At 49.6% G+C, this 16,221-nt stretch overlaps 1 protein-coding gene and 1 long non-coding RNA gene across 7 annotated transcripts in view; one reads left to right on the top strand and one right to left on the bottom strand.

The window, feature by feature from the left end:
• Nucleotides 1–66: 66 nt before the first annotated feature.
• Nucleotides 67–3,170, bottom strand: SMIM29 (small integral membrane protein 29). Of its 5 annotated transcripts, none has more exons than XM_011729155.2 (5): nt 2,634–2,760; nt 1,342–1,529; nt 1,126–1,151; nt 704–809; nt 67–528 (listed from the first exon to the last, which is right to left on the bottom strand). In XM_011729155.2, the coding sequence occupies exons 2-5, from the start codon at nt 1,450–1,452 to the stop codon at nt 463–465; spliced, it is 309 nt and encodes a 102-aa protein (XP_011727457.2). In that variant the 5' UTR covers nt 1,453–1,529; nt 2,634–2,760; the 3' UTR covers nt 67–462. The 5 variants fall into 5 exon arrangements, with proteins under 5 accessions (XP_011727457.2, XP_011727459.2, XP_011727458.2 ...); XM_011729157.3 differs by having other exon boundaries at nt 1,402–1,529; XM_011729156.2 differs by having other exon boundaries at nt 2,380–2,661.
• The window catches only part of LOC112425310 (uncharacterized), a 42,715-nt gene continuing 28,415 nt past the window's right edge, over nt 1,922–16,221 (top strand). For both annotated transcript variants that reach the window (XR_003016378.2, XR_011623805.1), the window contains exon 1: nt 1,922–2,323. This is a non-coding gene — a long non-coding RNA (uncharacterized lncRNA). The remainder of the gene's footprint in view (nt 2,324–16,221) is intronic.

Raw genomic sequence — 16,221 nt, 5'->3', positions numbered from 1 at the left:
AAACAGCACTGGAATCACCTCAGAGGAAGGTCATTTTAAGCTTCTTGATGAAATCAACAAAACCCCTAGCCACAAAACGTTTTATTTACAAAATATATACTGAATACTATACATCTGGCCCCATCACCATGGAAACAACTCCAAAGCCCTCCTGGGGATTTATGCCCAAGCCAAGCCCAGGAGGGCTAGAGAAAGCAAAGGTGTCTCCCAGCCGCCCCCATCCCAGAAGGAAAACCTCCCATGAGTGCCTGTGGGTGGGCAGTGAGCTCGACACCCACAAAGGGCAGAAGGCCTGGGGGCAGTGAGGTGATGGTGAGGGCGTGGGAAGCAGATGCTGAGGGTGGGTGGAGGGAGAAATGGAGACCCAGCACCCAGCAGGGGGAGCCAGGGGAAGCAGGCTGACGGCAGGGCCCCAGGCAGTCCAGGACGGCAGGCTCTGAAGGGTGGGGCAAGGGGGTCAGGTCACGTCTTGACATCCAGCAGCGGCATCCGCTTGTGCTGGTAGCCACTCTGCCAGCCATGTACCACCTGTCGGGCAAGAGACCACACCACAAGGCTGGGCTGTGTTCCCTGGGAGTCTGCAGCACTCAGTTACAGCCCAAGTAAGCAGAACCAGGCTCTGGTTTCAGTGTGGACGAGTATGGCTGGGAACAGGGCTAACCCCCACCTTGCCTCATTCTCCCCCTGGCGCCCAAGTGCTCACCTTGGGGTCTCCCATGTCAGAGAGCAGCTCCTGCTCAGCCTCATGCAGTTCCTCGGCTGGGTCATAGCTGTACATGGGGAGCAGGTGATGGCGCAGTCGGTCCACCCTGGGGAGCAGGGGAGGGGACTCAGCCTAGGAGGCCCCCCAACCCTCATCAAACACCTGGCTGCCCCATCTCGCCTCCCTCTCCCAGGCAGGGGCACTTCCAGTGGGTGCCTTTTGGGACACACTATAGTTCCAAGAATACAACCCTGATTCTACAAAGGGACTTTCCCCAGTGAGTAACCTCAGGCTGGGGCAAGGAAAACAAAATTCAGGCTTGTATCAGGATGGCTTCTTTCTTACAGAAAACTCAGAGCCTATGAGCAGGAATTTCAGAATGGGTGTGGGGATAGGGCAGGTGGGGAGACAGGGACACTCACCGCTTTTTCTTCTGTACATACATCACCTGCAACAGAGACACAGCACTGTGGGGGCTGCTGAGCCCGGGAAGGCCCACAAGCAGAGAGAGGCCCACCTCCACACCCTTCACTCCCTCAACAGGACAGTGGGGACTCTGTGCAGACTGGACCAGGCCCACCCAGCCCCTGCCTTAGCAAAGCTGTGGGTGTCTGTGTGTGTATATGAGGGCTCCTTACCACAGCCACCACCACCCCGACCAGGGTGATGAGGAAGAAGGGCCCCAACACATAGCCCACCATGGAGTCGCTGTTGGCCTGGGGGGCATTGGGTACAGTGGTGTTACTCATGACATCAGCAGCCGGAGGGCTGGGTGGTTGGTCAGCATGGGCAGTGGCACTTCGGGAGGGCGCCTCCACTGGGCTCCCTGGGGAGGAGGAAGGGAGGTTATCAGTTGCACCCAGGTGACATCCAGACTCTGGATCCCTCCCCCAGAGCTGGAGATCTATGAAAACTGGTCCCAGGTCAAATCCTGGGAGGAGGGATCCTCCAGGTAGATGTACCGGGTGTAACCCTCCAGTGAGTCTTGGCAAATCCTGGCAGGAAAGGGGATCAAGGGAAGGCCTGGATCCAGGGCTGAGTCCTGCCCAACTCCTATCCCTATATCAGGGCGGGGCCCAGCTAGAGACATTTACAAGTCTCAACTTCTGGGGAAAGAAGTGCAGGTTTCCAGTGCCTGCCCCAGCCCTTTTGGGGCATTGGGCTGCCAGTACCTGTCCAGTGGAGCAAAATGGATAAATGAGGTCTAAAGGAGGGACCTGCACTGCAGCCAGGGGTGAGGTGGGAGCATCTGAAGGAGTTCCACTTCCATCCTGGTCCAATCCCACTTCAAGCGATGGGCTCCATGCCTGAGTTCTATGCCCTTGTCCCTGGTGTCACCTCAGACATACAGCCCGAACACCCTCTGCCCCATCGGTTTCGTGTGCCAGGGTGGACACGAGTGGGTAAAGCTGGATTGTATCTTCAAGATGATGTCACCTTCCTCTTGTCTCCACCCAGGGCTCCGCCCAGGTCCCTCCCCTCCTGGCCTGGGCTGACAGGCAGAGGTGGAGAGGGTCAGTCCCCATCGACAGAAGCAAAGAGATCGTCCTGGGGCGGTTTGCACGCTGATGGCCCAAGGTCCGCGACCCAGGTTCGCTTGAGTCTCTATCAGAGGGCAAGGTATGAACGACCTACCCCCGTGTCCGTAGGGCACGGGGCATCGAGCTTGCCCTTACCCAGTCGTATGCTCATCGTCCCAGGCCAAGGGGGCATGCCAGGGTGGGGAGGGCGTCAGGCCGCTGCTAGGATGCGGGCCAGCAACAGTGGACAGGAGGTGGTTCCCACGGCGCTGGGAGGCTCAGGCCGGAGGTGGGGGGTGTTTGGGGACGCGGATGAGCCGCCCCGCGCCCGAACATCCTGGAAGCCTGGCACCCCGAGGCGTGGACCCGTGCCGGCGCTCTGCAGCCCAGCCGGCCTGGCCATGCCTTACCTCCCGCCGCTGCAGCCCCGACAGGAACGCCCTCGGTTGGCTCCCCGGCCCCGGAAAAGCCGTCAGGCGCGTGATCAAAGGACCCGGGGAAATGGGCCGGGCCTTAGCGCCTGGGCGCAGCCAATCCGGTAGCGGAAAGCGGGTGGCCTGGAGATTTCTGGAGCCGCCAATCCGGAGGCGGGGGTGGGCGGTGCGAAGGCGGGGACAGCGGGGCTTGCAGGGTCCGCCCCGCGGCGGCAGAGGGCAGCCGAGGGCTACGCAGCGGGGGAGGAGCGGGCGGCTCGGGGCAGGATTGGGCAGGGCGGGGCGCGCGCAGTTTTCCGGAGGCCCCTGGCCCTCCCGCGTCAGGAGCTCGGATTCTGGGAGATCCCGGGCTACCACCTCACTCACCCGTCTGGTTGCAGCCAGAGTAGGGTCGCGCCGCACTCTAACGATGAGCCCAGGCCCTTCGCGGCAGGACCCTGCTCCGGGCCCTCTCGGCCTCCTTCTGTGTTTGTTCCCTGGCCTTCGGGCTGTGCTCGACTGGTAGAGTGCGGCAGGACTGGGCTACCGGGGGCCCTGGCACGCCCACCCTCTCTGCGCCTTTTTTTTTTTTTTTTTTTTTTTTTTTTTTGAGATGGAGTCGGCTCTGTCGCCCAGGGTGGAGTGCAGTGGCACGATCTTGGTTCACTGCACCCTCCGTTTCCTGGGCTCAAGTGATTTTCCTGCCTCAGCTCTCCAGTAGCTGGGATTATAGCGCACCACCACGCCCGGCTAATTTTTTTTGTATTTTTAGTCGAGACAGAGTTTCACCGTGTTAGCCAGGCCGGTCTCGAACTTGTGACCTCAAGTGATCTGCCTGCCTCAACCCCCCAAAGTGCTGGGATTTCAGACGTGAGCAGCCGTGCCCGGCCTATTGTGAGGATTAAATGATGACATGAGCAGGGAGCTTACCACATAATATCCCCTGAAATGTTTAAGTTACTCCTGTTCACCTGTTTTCGGTTTTAGGGAACACACGAAGCGGTGGGGTGAGGTTCCCCTGGGTCAAAGGCAACTTGCTAAGTTGGTAAACTTGGGTCAAAGCTTTTGTGGTCTTATCATTAAAATGGCACACATTTACTGGGAAAATCTGACTAAGGCCAGTGGAATTTACCAGTGTCAATATTCTGGTTGTGATTATTACAGTTTTGTAAAACGTTATCATTCTGGGATTTTTTTTTTTTTTTTTTTTTTTTTTTTTTTTTTTTGAGACAGAGTCTTGCTCTGTCACCCAGGCTGGAGTGGGAGTAGCTGGAACTAGGGGCGCCTGCCACCAGGCCCGGCTAATTTTTTTGCATTTTTAGTAGAGACAGGTTTCACTGTGTTAGCCAGGATGGTCTCGATGTCCTGACCTCGTGATCTGCCCACCTCGGCCTGCCAAAGTGCTGGGATTACAGGCATTGGGGGAATTTAAGCAAAGTGTACACAATCTCTCTGTATTATTATTATTATTATTATTATTATTATTATTAGGAGATGGAGTCTTGCTCTGTCAAGCAGGCTGGAGTGCAGCGGCACGATCCTGGCTCACTGCAATCTCCGCCTCCCAGGTTCAAGTGATACTCCTGCCTCAGCCTCCCAAGTAGCTGGGACTACAGGCGCCTGCCACCATGCCCGGCTAATTTTTGTATTTTCAGTAGAGACGGGGTTTCACCATGTTGGCCAGGCTAGTTTCGAACACCTGACCTCAGGTGATTCGCCCACCTCGGCCTCCCAAAGTGCTGCGATTACAGGCGTGAGCCACCGCACCCGGCCTCTCTGTATGATTTTTTTTTCTTTTTTTTCTTTTTTTGTTTTTTTGAGATGGAGTCTCACGCTGTCACCCAGGCTGGAGTGCAGTGGCGCGATCTCGGTTCACTGCAAGCTCCACCTCCCATGTTCACGCCATTCTGCCTCAGCCTCCTGAGTAGCTGGGACTACAGGCGCCCGCCACCACGCCCGGCTAATTTTGTGTATTTTTAGTAGAGACGGGGTTTCACGGTGTTAGCCAGGATGGTCTCAATCTCCTGACCTCGTGATCCGCCCGCCTCGGCCCCTCAAAGTGCTGGGATTACAGGCATGATCCACCGCACCCAGCCCTCTCTGTATGATTTCTTACAACTATATATGAATCTACAGTTACGTCAAACGTGTATGTGTGTGTATACATATGCATATATATTTTTTATATATATGGTTTTGTAGCAGACCCTCCTCTACCCCCCCAAAATCACACACGATTGGGAAAACTGACTGGCAGATTATGGAAACCACCCAAGAACATCAAGGTTCTGGCAGCTGAACCAGGCTAAAGCCCTCCTGGATCACCAGGTGGTAATGGGCAAAAGGCATGATCTAGGTCACCCTGTTCTTGCCAGAGGAACCCTTAGGGGCAGATGTGAGGTTCTGGGAGCCCAGACCCTATTAGCTAGAGGCAGCCAATGGTGCCAACATGGGTGAATTGCTTCGTCTGGTCCAGCTACAGGTTTCCTCAGTCCCTTCCAGGGAAGGCTGGATGAGGGCAGGTCTGGTGCAGAGGTCAGAGGGCAGATGGGAACTTTGATCCCTTGTCTCCAGACACTACCATCTGACTGTCATGGGGAATCAAGGATGGAGGGAAAGGATTGAAAGAAATGCGTGAGTCTGGAAGCTCCAGTTGGATCTCCTACTGCTCTCAAGCTTTTGAGTCTGGAGAGTAGGGAGACCCCTCACCCTAGGCTTCTGTCAGACAGAGCTGGGCCTGCCACGCCTTGCAAGCAAGTTGGGGGTAAGTGATGGGGTTTGAGAACTTAGGCCCTTATGACTGCCCACACATTCAACTTTTGTCCAGTTCCTCAGGCCTTCTAACCACAAATCTTGAGGGCCCTCTATGAGCAGGCCCAGTGGTCACATTGCTTAGAGGGGTATGTGGAGAAAGCCACTCTCAGGGCCAGAGACCCAGTAAAGATTTTACTTTCTTTTCCTTCCCCCCCACCCCTACTGAGATGGAGTTTTGCTCTGTCATCCAGGCTGGAGTGCAGTGGCACGATCTCAGCTCACTGCAACCTCTGCCTCCCTGGTTCAAGCGATTCTCCTGCCTCAGCCTCCCGAGTAGCTGGGACTACAGGTGTGCACCACCATGCCTGGCTAATTTTTGTATTTTCAGTAGAGACGGGGTTTCAACATGTTGGCCAGGCTGATCTCTGACTCCTGACCTCAGATGATTCACCTGCCTCAGCCTCCCAAAGTGCTGGGATTATAGGTGTGAGCCACCACGCCTGGCCAGGTTTTACTTTCTTTACTCCTAAGAGAGAACACCCTTGTGAGCTAGGCAGGGCAGGTGGAGCAACCGCGATTTGCAGATGAGTCAGTTGATGCCTAAGCAGTGTGATGACTTCTCAGGGCCCTTGGCCTGATCATTAACGGCAGAGTGGGACGAGATGACAGGTGGGCCTCTCTTCTTGGACAACTCTCTGCTGACAGCTGCCCCAGAGCTACATTTGAGGCCTGGTGTCTTCCTGTGTTCAAGCTTCATATCTGATGAGAGTACCTCCAAGTATAGCCAGGAAAACTGCCGCTCTGCCTTCCCTCTTCATGCAGCTGCCATTTCAGGAAGCGGGAGGCTAGGGTGGGGCTGAGACTACATTGTGCTCCGCTGCTCGAGTTTTGACTGCCTCCTTATCCATGCTGCTGTGGTTAGTGCCTGGACTTGTCTGCCCACTTCAGCTAATGCCTCACTCATCCTTGTGTCCTCCAGTTCTGGATGCACTGAACAAACCAAAAAAGCAAGACCTGAAAGGATTGAACTATTTTCGGTTAACTTCTAGAATGAAGCTCAAGAAGATTTATAGGAAGGCAAAAATACCCAGCTTTTATAATATCTGACATCCGTTAAAAAATGGACCCTGGGGCCGGGCACGGTGGCTCAAGCCTGTAATCCCAGCACTTTGGGAGGCCGAGACGGGCGGATCACGAGGCCAGGAGATCGAGAGACGATCCCGGCTAACACGGTGAAACCCCGTCTCTACTAAAAAATACAAAAAAACTAGCCGGGCGAGGTGGCGGGCACCTGTAGTCCCAGCTACTCGGGAGGCTGAGGCAGGAGAACGGCGTAAACCCGGGAGGCGGAGCTTGCAGTGAGCTGAGATCCGGCCACTGCATTCCAGCCTGGGTGACAGAGCAAGACTCCATCTCAAAAAAAAAAAAAAAAAAAAAAATGGACCCTGGTGGCCGGGCGCGGTGGCTCACGCCTCTAATCCCAGCACTTTGGGAGGCCGAGGTGGTGGATCACCTGATGTCAGGAGTTCGAGACCAGCCTGGCCAAAGAGGTGAAACCCCGTCTCTACTAAACATACGAAAATTAACCGGTCATGGTGGCGGGAGCCTGTAATTCCAGCTACTCAGGAGACTGAGGCAGGAGAATCACTTGAACCCAGGAGGCACAGGTTGCAGTGAACCAAGATCACGCCATTGCACTCCAGCCTGGGTGACAAGAGTGAAACTCCGTCTCAAAAATTAAAAAAAAAAAAGGGCCCTGGCTGGGTGCAGTGGCTCACACTTGTAATCCCAACACTTAAGACAAGGAATGTATGAAAAATATCCCAGTGATCTTCTAGAGATGAAAACTACAGGCCGGGCGCGGTGGCTCAAGCCTGTAATCCCAGCACTTTGGGAGGCCGAGACGGGCGGATCACGAGGTCAGGAGATCGAGACCATCCTGGCTAACATGGTGAAACCCCGTCTCTACTAAAAATACAAAAAACTAGCCGGGCGAGGTGGCGGGCGCCTGTAGTCCCAGCTACTCCGGAGGCTGAGGCAGGAGAATGGCGTGAACCCGGGAGGCGGAGCTTGCAGTGAGCTGAGACCTGGCCACTGCACTCCAGCCTGGGCGACAGAGCGAGACTCCGTCTCAAAAAAAAAAAAAAAAAAAAAAAAGAAAACTACAATATCAGATTTTTTAAAAAAAAACATACTGGACAGGATTAATTACACTGGACAAGATTAATGGCAGGTTAGATGTTACAGAAGAAAAGACAAGTGAACCTGAGGGCATAGCAATAGAAACTATCCAGAATGAAACCCAAAGATTTAAAAATTTAAAAAAAAACAAAGAAAAATTTAAAAAGGATCAGTGAGTTGTGAGATAACCGTAAATGGCCTAATATATGGATAATTAGAGGTCCAAAAGGAGAAGAAAAAAAGAACAGAAAAATATTTGAAGAAATCATGACCAAAAGCTTTCCAAACTTGAGCCAGGCGTGGTGGCTCACTCCTGTAATCCCAGCACTTTGGGAGGCCGAGGCAGGTGTATCACCTGAGGTCAGGAGTTCAAGACCAGCCTGACCAACATGAAGAAATCCCATCTCTACTGAAAAATACAAAAATTTGCCAGGCGTGGTGGTGCATGCCTGTAATCCCAGCTACTTGGGAGGCTGAGGCAGGAGGATTGCTTGAACCTGGGAGGCAGATGTTGCTGTGAGCTAAGATCATGCCATTGCACTCCAGCCTGGGCAACAAGAGCAAAACTCTGTCTCAAAAAAACAAAACAACAACACCACAAAACTTTTCAAACTTAAAGATGACTATAAACCTACAGACCCAGGAAGCACGATAAACCCAAGCACAAGCAACATGAAGAAACTATGCCAAAGCACATTGTAATCAAATTGCTCAAAGCCAGTGGTAAAGATGTTACACACAGAGGAACAAAGTTAAGAATGACATAAGATTTCACTGGAAACAATCCAGGTGAGAAGATGGTGGAGCAACATCTTTTAACTACTTAAAGAAAAAACTCTCAGTCTAGAATATTGCGAAAAAAATCTGTCAAAAACAAGAAATAAAGATGTTTTCAGGCTGGGCGTGGTGACTCACGCCTGTAATTCCAGCACTTTGGGAGGCCAAGGCGGGTGGATCACTTGAGCCCAGGAGTTTGAGACCAGCTTGGGCAGCATGGTGAAAGCCTGTCTCTACTAAAAATACAAACATTAGCCAGTCTCATAACCCGGTCTCAAAATAAATAAATAGATAAAAATTGAACCATAAAATTTAAAAATTTTTGAAAACCATGTTTTCAGATATACAAAACTGAAAGGAATCATCACCAGCAGACCTGCACTACAAGAACTGTTAAAGGAAATTCTTCAGGCAAAAAGGTAATTGTACCAAATAAAAATATGATCCGACAAGAGAAAGAAATAAAGTGCGTCCAAATCGGTAAAGAGGAAGTCATACTGTCACTGCCGATGATATGATCTTTGACAAAGCAAACAAGAACATAAAGTTGGGAAAGGACACCCTATTCATCAAATGGAGCTGGGATAATTGGCTAGCCACATGTAGGAGAATGAAACTGGATCCTCATCTTTCACCTTTTACAAAAACCAACTCAAGATGGATCAAAGTCGTAAATCTAAGACCTAAAACCGTAAAAATTCTAGAAGATAACATCAGAAAACCCCTTCTAGACATTGGCTTAGGCAAAGACTTCATGACCAAGAACCCAAAAGCAGATGCAACAAAAGCAAAGAGAAATAGATGGGATTAATTAAACTAAAAAGCTTCTGCACAGCAAAAGAAATAATCAGCAAACAGACAACCCACAGAATGGGAGAAAATCTTCACAATCTATACATCTAACGAAGGACTAATATCCAGATTCTACAAGGAACTCAAACAAAGCAGCAAGAAAAAAACCAAAACAATCCCATCAAAAAGTGGGCTAAGGACATGAATAGACAATTCTCAAAAAAAAGATATACAAGTGACCAAAAAACATGAAAAATTGCTCGGCCGGGCGCGGTGGCTCAAGCCTGTAATCCCAGCACTTTGGGAGGCCGAGACGGGTGGATCACGAGGTCAGCAGATCGAGACCATCCTGGCTAACCCGGTGAAACCCCGTCTCTACTAAAAACTACAAAAAACTAGCCGGGCAAGGTGGCGGGCGCCTGTAGTCCCAGCTACTCGGGAGGCTGAGGCAGGAGAATGGCGTAAACCCGGGAGGCGGAGCTTGCAGTGAGCTGAGATCCGCCAACTGCATTCCAGCCTGGGCAACAGAGCGAGACTCCGTCTCAAAAAAAAAAAAAAAAAAGAAAAAGAAAAAATGCTCAACATCACTAATGATCAGGGAAATGCAAATCAAAACCACAATGTGATACCACCTTACTCTGCAAGAATGGCCATAATCAAAAAATCAAAAAACAGGCCGGGCACGGTGGCTCACACCTGTAATCCCAGCACTTTGGGAGGCCTAGGCGGGCGGATCATGAGGTCAGGAAATTGAGACCACCCTGGCTAACACAATGAAACCCCATCTCTACTAAAAATACAAAAAATTAACCAGGTGTGGTGGTATGCCCCTGTAATGTCAGCTACTTGGGAGACTGAGGCAGGAGAATCACTTGAACCTGGGAGGTGGAGCTTGCAGTGAGCTGAGATCGTGCCACTGCACTCCAGCCTGGGCGACAGAGCCAGACTGACTCCGCCTCAAAAAAAAAAGAAACAAAAAACAATAGATATTGGCATGATGTGGTGAAAACGGAACACTTTTACACTGCTGGTGGGAATGTAAACTAGTACAACCACTATGGAAAACAGTGTGGAGATTCCTTAAAGAACTAAAAGTAGATCTACCATTTGATCCAGCAATCCCACTACTGGGTATCTACCCAGAGTAAAATAAGTCATTATATGAAAAAAGACACTTGCAGCTGGACTCAGTGGCTCAGCACTTTGTAGTCCCAGCACTTTTGGAGGCCGAGGTGGACGGATCACCTAAGGTCAGGAGTTTGAGACCAGCCTGGCCAACATGGTGAAACCCCGTCTCTACTAAAACTACAAAAATTAGCTGGGCATGGTGGCGCACACCTGTAGTCCCAGCTACTTCGGAGGCTGAGGCATGAGAATCGCTTGAACCCAAGAGGTGGAGGTTGCAATGAACCGAGATCACGCCAGTGCACTCCACTCCAGCCTGGGCAAAAGAACGAGACACAGCGAGACCTTGTCTCAAAAAAAAAAGAGAGAGAAAGAAAGAAGACACTTGTACACACATGTTTATAGAAGCACAAATTGGAATTGCCAAAATATGGAACCAGCCCAAATGCCCATCAATCAACGAGTGGATAAAGAAAATGTGATTTATATATACACACCATGGAATACTACTCAGCCATAAAAAGGAATGAAATAATGGGATTTGCAGCAACCTGGATGGAGTTGGAGACCATTATTCTAAGTGAAGTAACTCAGAAATGGAAAACCAAACACCTATGTTCTCACTTGTAAGTAGGAGCTAAGCCATGAGGATGCAAAGGCATAAGAAGGATACAGTGGACTTTGAGGACTTGGGGGAAAGGGTGGGAGGGGGTGAGGGATATAAGACTACACACTGGGTACAGTGTACATGACTCAGGTGATGGGTGCACCATAATCTCAGAAATCACTGCTAAAGAACTTACCAAACACCACCTGTTCCCCAAAAACCTACTTAAAAAAAACAAACAAAAAAAGGACCTACCTAAAGAAATGAAGAGTACTGAAAATGGTAGTTATGTGAGTAAACATATATGTAAATATATTTATATGTGTCAGTGTGTATATATGTACATACACATATGCTCATATATTCCACACACATATACACATATATTCCCCCCCACACACACACTACCATTTTTGTTTGTTTGCTTTTATTTACTTATTTTTGAGACAGAGTTTCACTCTTGTTGCCCAGGCTGGAGTGCAATGGTGCCATCGCGGCTCACTGCAACCTCCGCCTCCCTGGTTCAAGTGATTCTCCTGCTTCAGCCTCCTGAGTAATTAGGATTACAGGCACCCACCACCATGCCCAGCTAATTTTTGTATTTTTCATGGAGACAGGGTTTCACCATGTTGGCCAGGCTAGTCTAAAACTCCTGACCTCAGGTGACCCGCCCGCCTCAGCCTCCCAAAGTGCTAGGATTACAAGCATGAGCCACTGCGCCTGGCCTATTTGTTTTTAGAGACCAGTTCTCCCTATGTTGCCTAGACTGGTCTAGAATTCCTTGGTTCAAGCAATCTTCATGCCTCAGCCTCCCAAGTAGCTGGGATTACAGATGCGTGCCACCATGCCCAGCTTGCCCCGTCTTGTTAGTTAAATCTTTTCAAAGAGGTAATTGAGGCCAGGCACGGTGGCTCACACCTGTAATCCCAACACTTTGGGGGGCCAAGGTGCGCAGATCACCTGAGGTCAGGAGTTTGAGACCAGCCTGGCTAACATGGTGAAACCCCGTCTTTACTAAAAATAGCCAGGTGTGGTGGCGCACACCTGTAGTCCCAGCTACTCAGGGAGACTGAGGCAGGAAAACTGCTTGAACCTGGGAGGCGAAGGTTAAAGTGAGCCGAGATCGTACCTCTGCACTCCACCCTGGGAGACAGAGCAAGAGTCTATCTCAAAAAACAAAGAAAAAAAGGCCGGGCGCGGTGGCTCAAGCCTGTAATCCCAGCACTTTGGGAGGCTGAGACGGGCGGATCACGAGGTCAGGAGATCGAGACCATCCTGGCGAACACGGTGAAACCCCGTCTCTACTAAAAAATACAAAAAACTAGACGGGCGCGGTGGCGGGCGCCTGTTGTCCCAGCTACTCGGGAGGCTGAGGCAGGAGAATGGCATGAACCCGGGAGGCGGAGCTTGCAGTCAGCTGAGATCCGGCCACTGCACTCTAGCCTGGGCGACAGAGCGAGACTCCGTCTCAAAAAAAAAAAAAAAAAAAAGAAAAAAAAAGTAATAGATTGTAACAAAAAACCCAATATTGTGTTGTGGGACTTTTGCACATGGAACATTTATCAAGACAGACCATATTCTGAGCCACAAAACAAGTCTTGGCCGGGCATAGTGGCTCATGCCTGTAATCCCAGCACTTTGGGAGGCCTAGGCGGGTGAATCACCTGAGGTCAGGAGTTCCAGACCAGCCTGGCCAACATGGTAAAACCTCGTCTCTACTAAAAATGCAAAAATTAGCCAGGTGTAGTGGCACATGCATGTGATTCCAGCTACTTGGGAGCTGAGGCAGGAGAATCACTTGAACCCTGGAGGTGGAGGTTGCAGTAAGCAGAGATCACACCACTGCACTCCAACCTGGGTGACAAGAGTGAAACTCCATCTCAGAAAAAACAAAACAAAAAAAGTCTCAATAAATATAAAGGATGCAATTTATGTATTACTTTAATAGCATAAAGGTTGGGAAAGAAATGGGAATATACTACTATATTCATATATATATGAGGTTGTATAATATCACTTAATGATAGACTGTGGTGAGTTGACGATATATATAGTATGAACCCTAAAGTAACTAATAAAGTAACAAAGAGTTATAGATACCAACAAAGAAAATAAAGTGGAATATAAAATAAGAAATCTTAAAAAAAAAAAAGGCGGAAAAAGAGGAACGGGGGGGTGGGGCACGGTGGCTCACACCTGTAATCCCAGCACTTCGGGAGGCCAAGGCGGGCGGATCACGAGGTCAGGAGATCGAGACCATCCTGGCTAATATGGTGAAACCCTGTCTCTACTAAAAAACATAACAAAAATTAGCTGGGCATGGTGGCGGGCGCCTATAGTCCCAGCTACTCAGGAGGCTGAGACAGGAGAATGGTGTGAACCCGGGAGGCAGAGCTTGTAGTGAGCCGAGATCGCGCCACTGCACTCCAGCCTGGGTGAGACCCCGTCTCAAAGAAAAAAAGAAAAAGAAAAGAAAAAGAGGAACAGGGGAACCAAGAACAGGTACGACAACTATAAAACAAATAGCAAAGGCCGGGCACAGTGGCTCACGCTGTAATCCCAGCACTTTGGGAGGCCGAGGCAGGTGGATCACCTGAGGTCAACAGTTTGAGACCAGCTTGGCCAACAAGGAGAAACCCCATCTCTACTAAAAATACAAACATTAGCCAGGCATAGTGGCGGGTGCCTGTAATCCCAGCTACTCGGGAGGCTGAGGCAGGAGAATCACTTGAGCGCGGGAGGAGGAGGTTGCAGTGAGCCGATATCATGCCACTGCCCTTCAGCCTTGGCAACAGAGCAAGACTCCATCTCAAAAAAAAAAAAAAAAAAAAATAGGATGATAAAATGAAACATAACTATATCAACCATTACATTAAAAGTAAACAGGGGCTGGGTGCGGTGGCTCACGCCTGTAATCCCAGCACTTTGGGAGGCTGAGGCAGACGGATCATGAGGTCAGGAGATCGAGACCATCCTGGCTAACACAGTGAAACCCCGTCTCTACTAAAAATACAAAAAAAATTAACTGCTTGTGGTGGTGGGCACCTGTAGTCTCAGCTACTCAGGAGGCTGAGGCAGGAGAATGGTGTGAACTCGGGAGGCAGAGCTTGCAGTGAGCCAAGATCGCGCCACTGCACTCCAGCCTGGGCAACAGAGTGAGACTCCGTCTCAAAAAAAAAAAAAAAGTAAATGGGAGCCAGATGCGGTGGCTCACGCCAGCACTTTGGGAGGCCGAGGCAGGCGGATCACAAGGTCAGGAGTTCAAGACCAGCCTGGCCAACACAGTGAAACCCTATTTCTATTAAAAATACAAAAATTAACTGGGCGTGGTGGCACACGCCTGTAATACCAGCTACTCAAGAGGCTGAGGCAGGAGTATCTGCAGGAGGCAGAGGTTGCAGTGAGCCAAGATCACGCCACTGCACTCCAGCCTGGATGACAGAGCTAGACTCCATCTCAAAAAAAAAAAAAAAAAAAAAGTAAATGGGAGGCCAGGCGTGGTGGCACTTGCCTATAATTCAAGAACTTGGAGTGGCTGAAGTGGGAGATTTGCTTGAGCCCAGGAGCTCAAGACCTGCCTGGGCAACATAGGAAGACCCTGTCTCTACAAAAAAAAAAAAAAAAAAAAAAAAAAAAAGGCCAGTGTGTAGCACATGCCTGTAATCCTAGCTACCTGGAGGCTAAGGTGGGAGGATCACTTAAGGCCAGGTGGTTGAGGCTGCAGTGAGCTGGGATCGCACGACAGAACTGCAGCCTGGAAAGCAGAGTGAGACCCTGTCTCAATAAAAATAAAAAAAATAATAATAAAGTAAATGGTTTAAACAACCTATTTAAATATCAGAGATTTTTAGACTGGATAAAAAAGCAAGATTCAATACATGCTGCCCACAAGAATACATTTTGAATGTAAAGATTCAAATATGCTAAAATTTAAAGGGTGGAAAGATGCTTACACTATGTTTACATTAATCAAAAGAAAGCTGGAAGAGCTATGATAATATCAAGCAAAGTTAATTTCAGAGCAGAGTATATTACCAGAGATAAGGTAATTTCATAATAACAAAAACGTTAATCAAGGACATAACAATCCTAAATGTCCATGTGCCCAATAAGAGAGCTTCTAAACATATGAAACAGCTCACGCCTATAATCCCAGCACTTTGGGAGGCCAAGGTGGGCAGACCACCTGAGGTCGGGAGATGGAGACCAGCCTGACCAACATGGAGAAATCCTGTCTCTACTAAAAATACAAAAATTGGCCTGGCGTGGTGGCACATGCCTGTACTCCCAGCTACTCGGGAGGGTGAGGCAAGAGAATTGCTTGAACCTGGGAGGCGGAAGTTGTGGTGAGCCGAGATTGCGCCATTGCACTCCATCCTGGGCAACAAGAGCATAACTCTCTCTAACAACAACAACAACAACAACAAAATATACATATAATATATATATATGCCACGAAAACTGATAGAACTGCAAGAAATGACCAGGTGTGGTGGCACACCTGTAGTCTCTGCTACTTGGAGGCTGAGGCATGAGGATTGCTTGAGCCCAGGAGCTGAAGATTGCAGGACACTATGATAGTGTCTGCGAATACCCACTACACTCCAGCCTGAGCAACACAGCAAGACCATGTCTCTAAATAAATAAATAAATATTTTTTAAAAAGAAGAACTGCAAGGAAAAAAAAAATCACAATTATAGTCAGAGATTTAAATACTCCTCTCAGTAACTGATAAAACAAGTGGAGAGTATAATCAGCCAGGACATGCAGACTTGAACAATACTGTCAATCAATCAAGTTGACCTGATTGACATTTATAAAACACTCCACCTAATAATGGGTGCACAGAGAACATTTATCAAGATAGATAATATATTGGTCCATAAAACAAGTCTCCAAAGATTAAAAAATATTCAAGTAGGCCGGGCGCGGTGGCTCAAGCCTGTAATCCCAGCACTTTGGGAGGCCGAGACGGGCGGATCACAAGTTCAGGAGATCGAGACCATCCTGGCTAACACGGTGAAACCCCGTCTCTACTAAAATACAAAAAAAAATTAGCCGGGCGAGGTGGTGGGCGCCTGTACTCCCAGCTACTCGGGAGGCTGAGGCAGGAGAATGGCGTGAACCCGGGAGGCGGGGCTTGCAGTGAGCTGAGATCCGGCCACTGCACTCCAGCCTGGGCAACAGAGCTAGACTCCGTCTCAAAAAAAAAAAAAAAAAAAAAAAAATTCAAGTAATACAAAGTATGGAGTGGGTGTGGCTGCTCACACCTGTAATCCCAGCACTTTGGGAGGCTGAGGTGGGTGAATCCTGAGGTCAGGAGTTTGAGACCAGCCTGACCAACATGG

The sequence above is a fragment of the Macaca nemestrina genome, chromosome 5 (assembly GCF_043159975.1).
Source record: "Macaca nemestrina isolate mMacNem1 chromosome 5, mMacNem.hap1, whole genome shotgun sequence".
Taxonomy (NCBI): Eukaryota; Metazoa; Chordata; class Mammalia; order Primates; family Cercopithecidae; genus Macaca; species Macaca nemestrina.
This window is presented reverse-complemented; position numbering and strand designations above follow the sequence as displayed.

What these genes read in the sequence shown, in the direction of transcription:
- SMIM29 (XM_011729156.2), bottom strand. Translation starts at nt 2,416, where the DNA reads ATGCCCCCTTGGCCTGGGACGATGAGCATACGACTGG. An exon ending in GACGATGAGCATACGACTGG is followed by an intron (nt 1,530 to 2,379) that starts GTAAGGGCAAGC and finishes CCTCCTCCCCAG; the next exon opens with GGAGCCCAGTGGAGGCGCCC. An exon ending in TATGTACAGAAGAAAAAGCG is followed by an intron (nt 810 to 1,125) that starts GTGAGTGTCCCT and finishes CCTGCTCCCCAG; the next exon opens with GGTGGACCGACTGCGCCATC.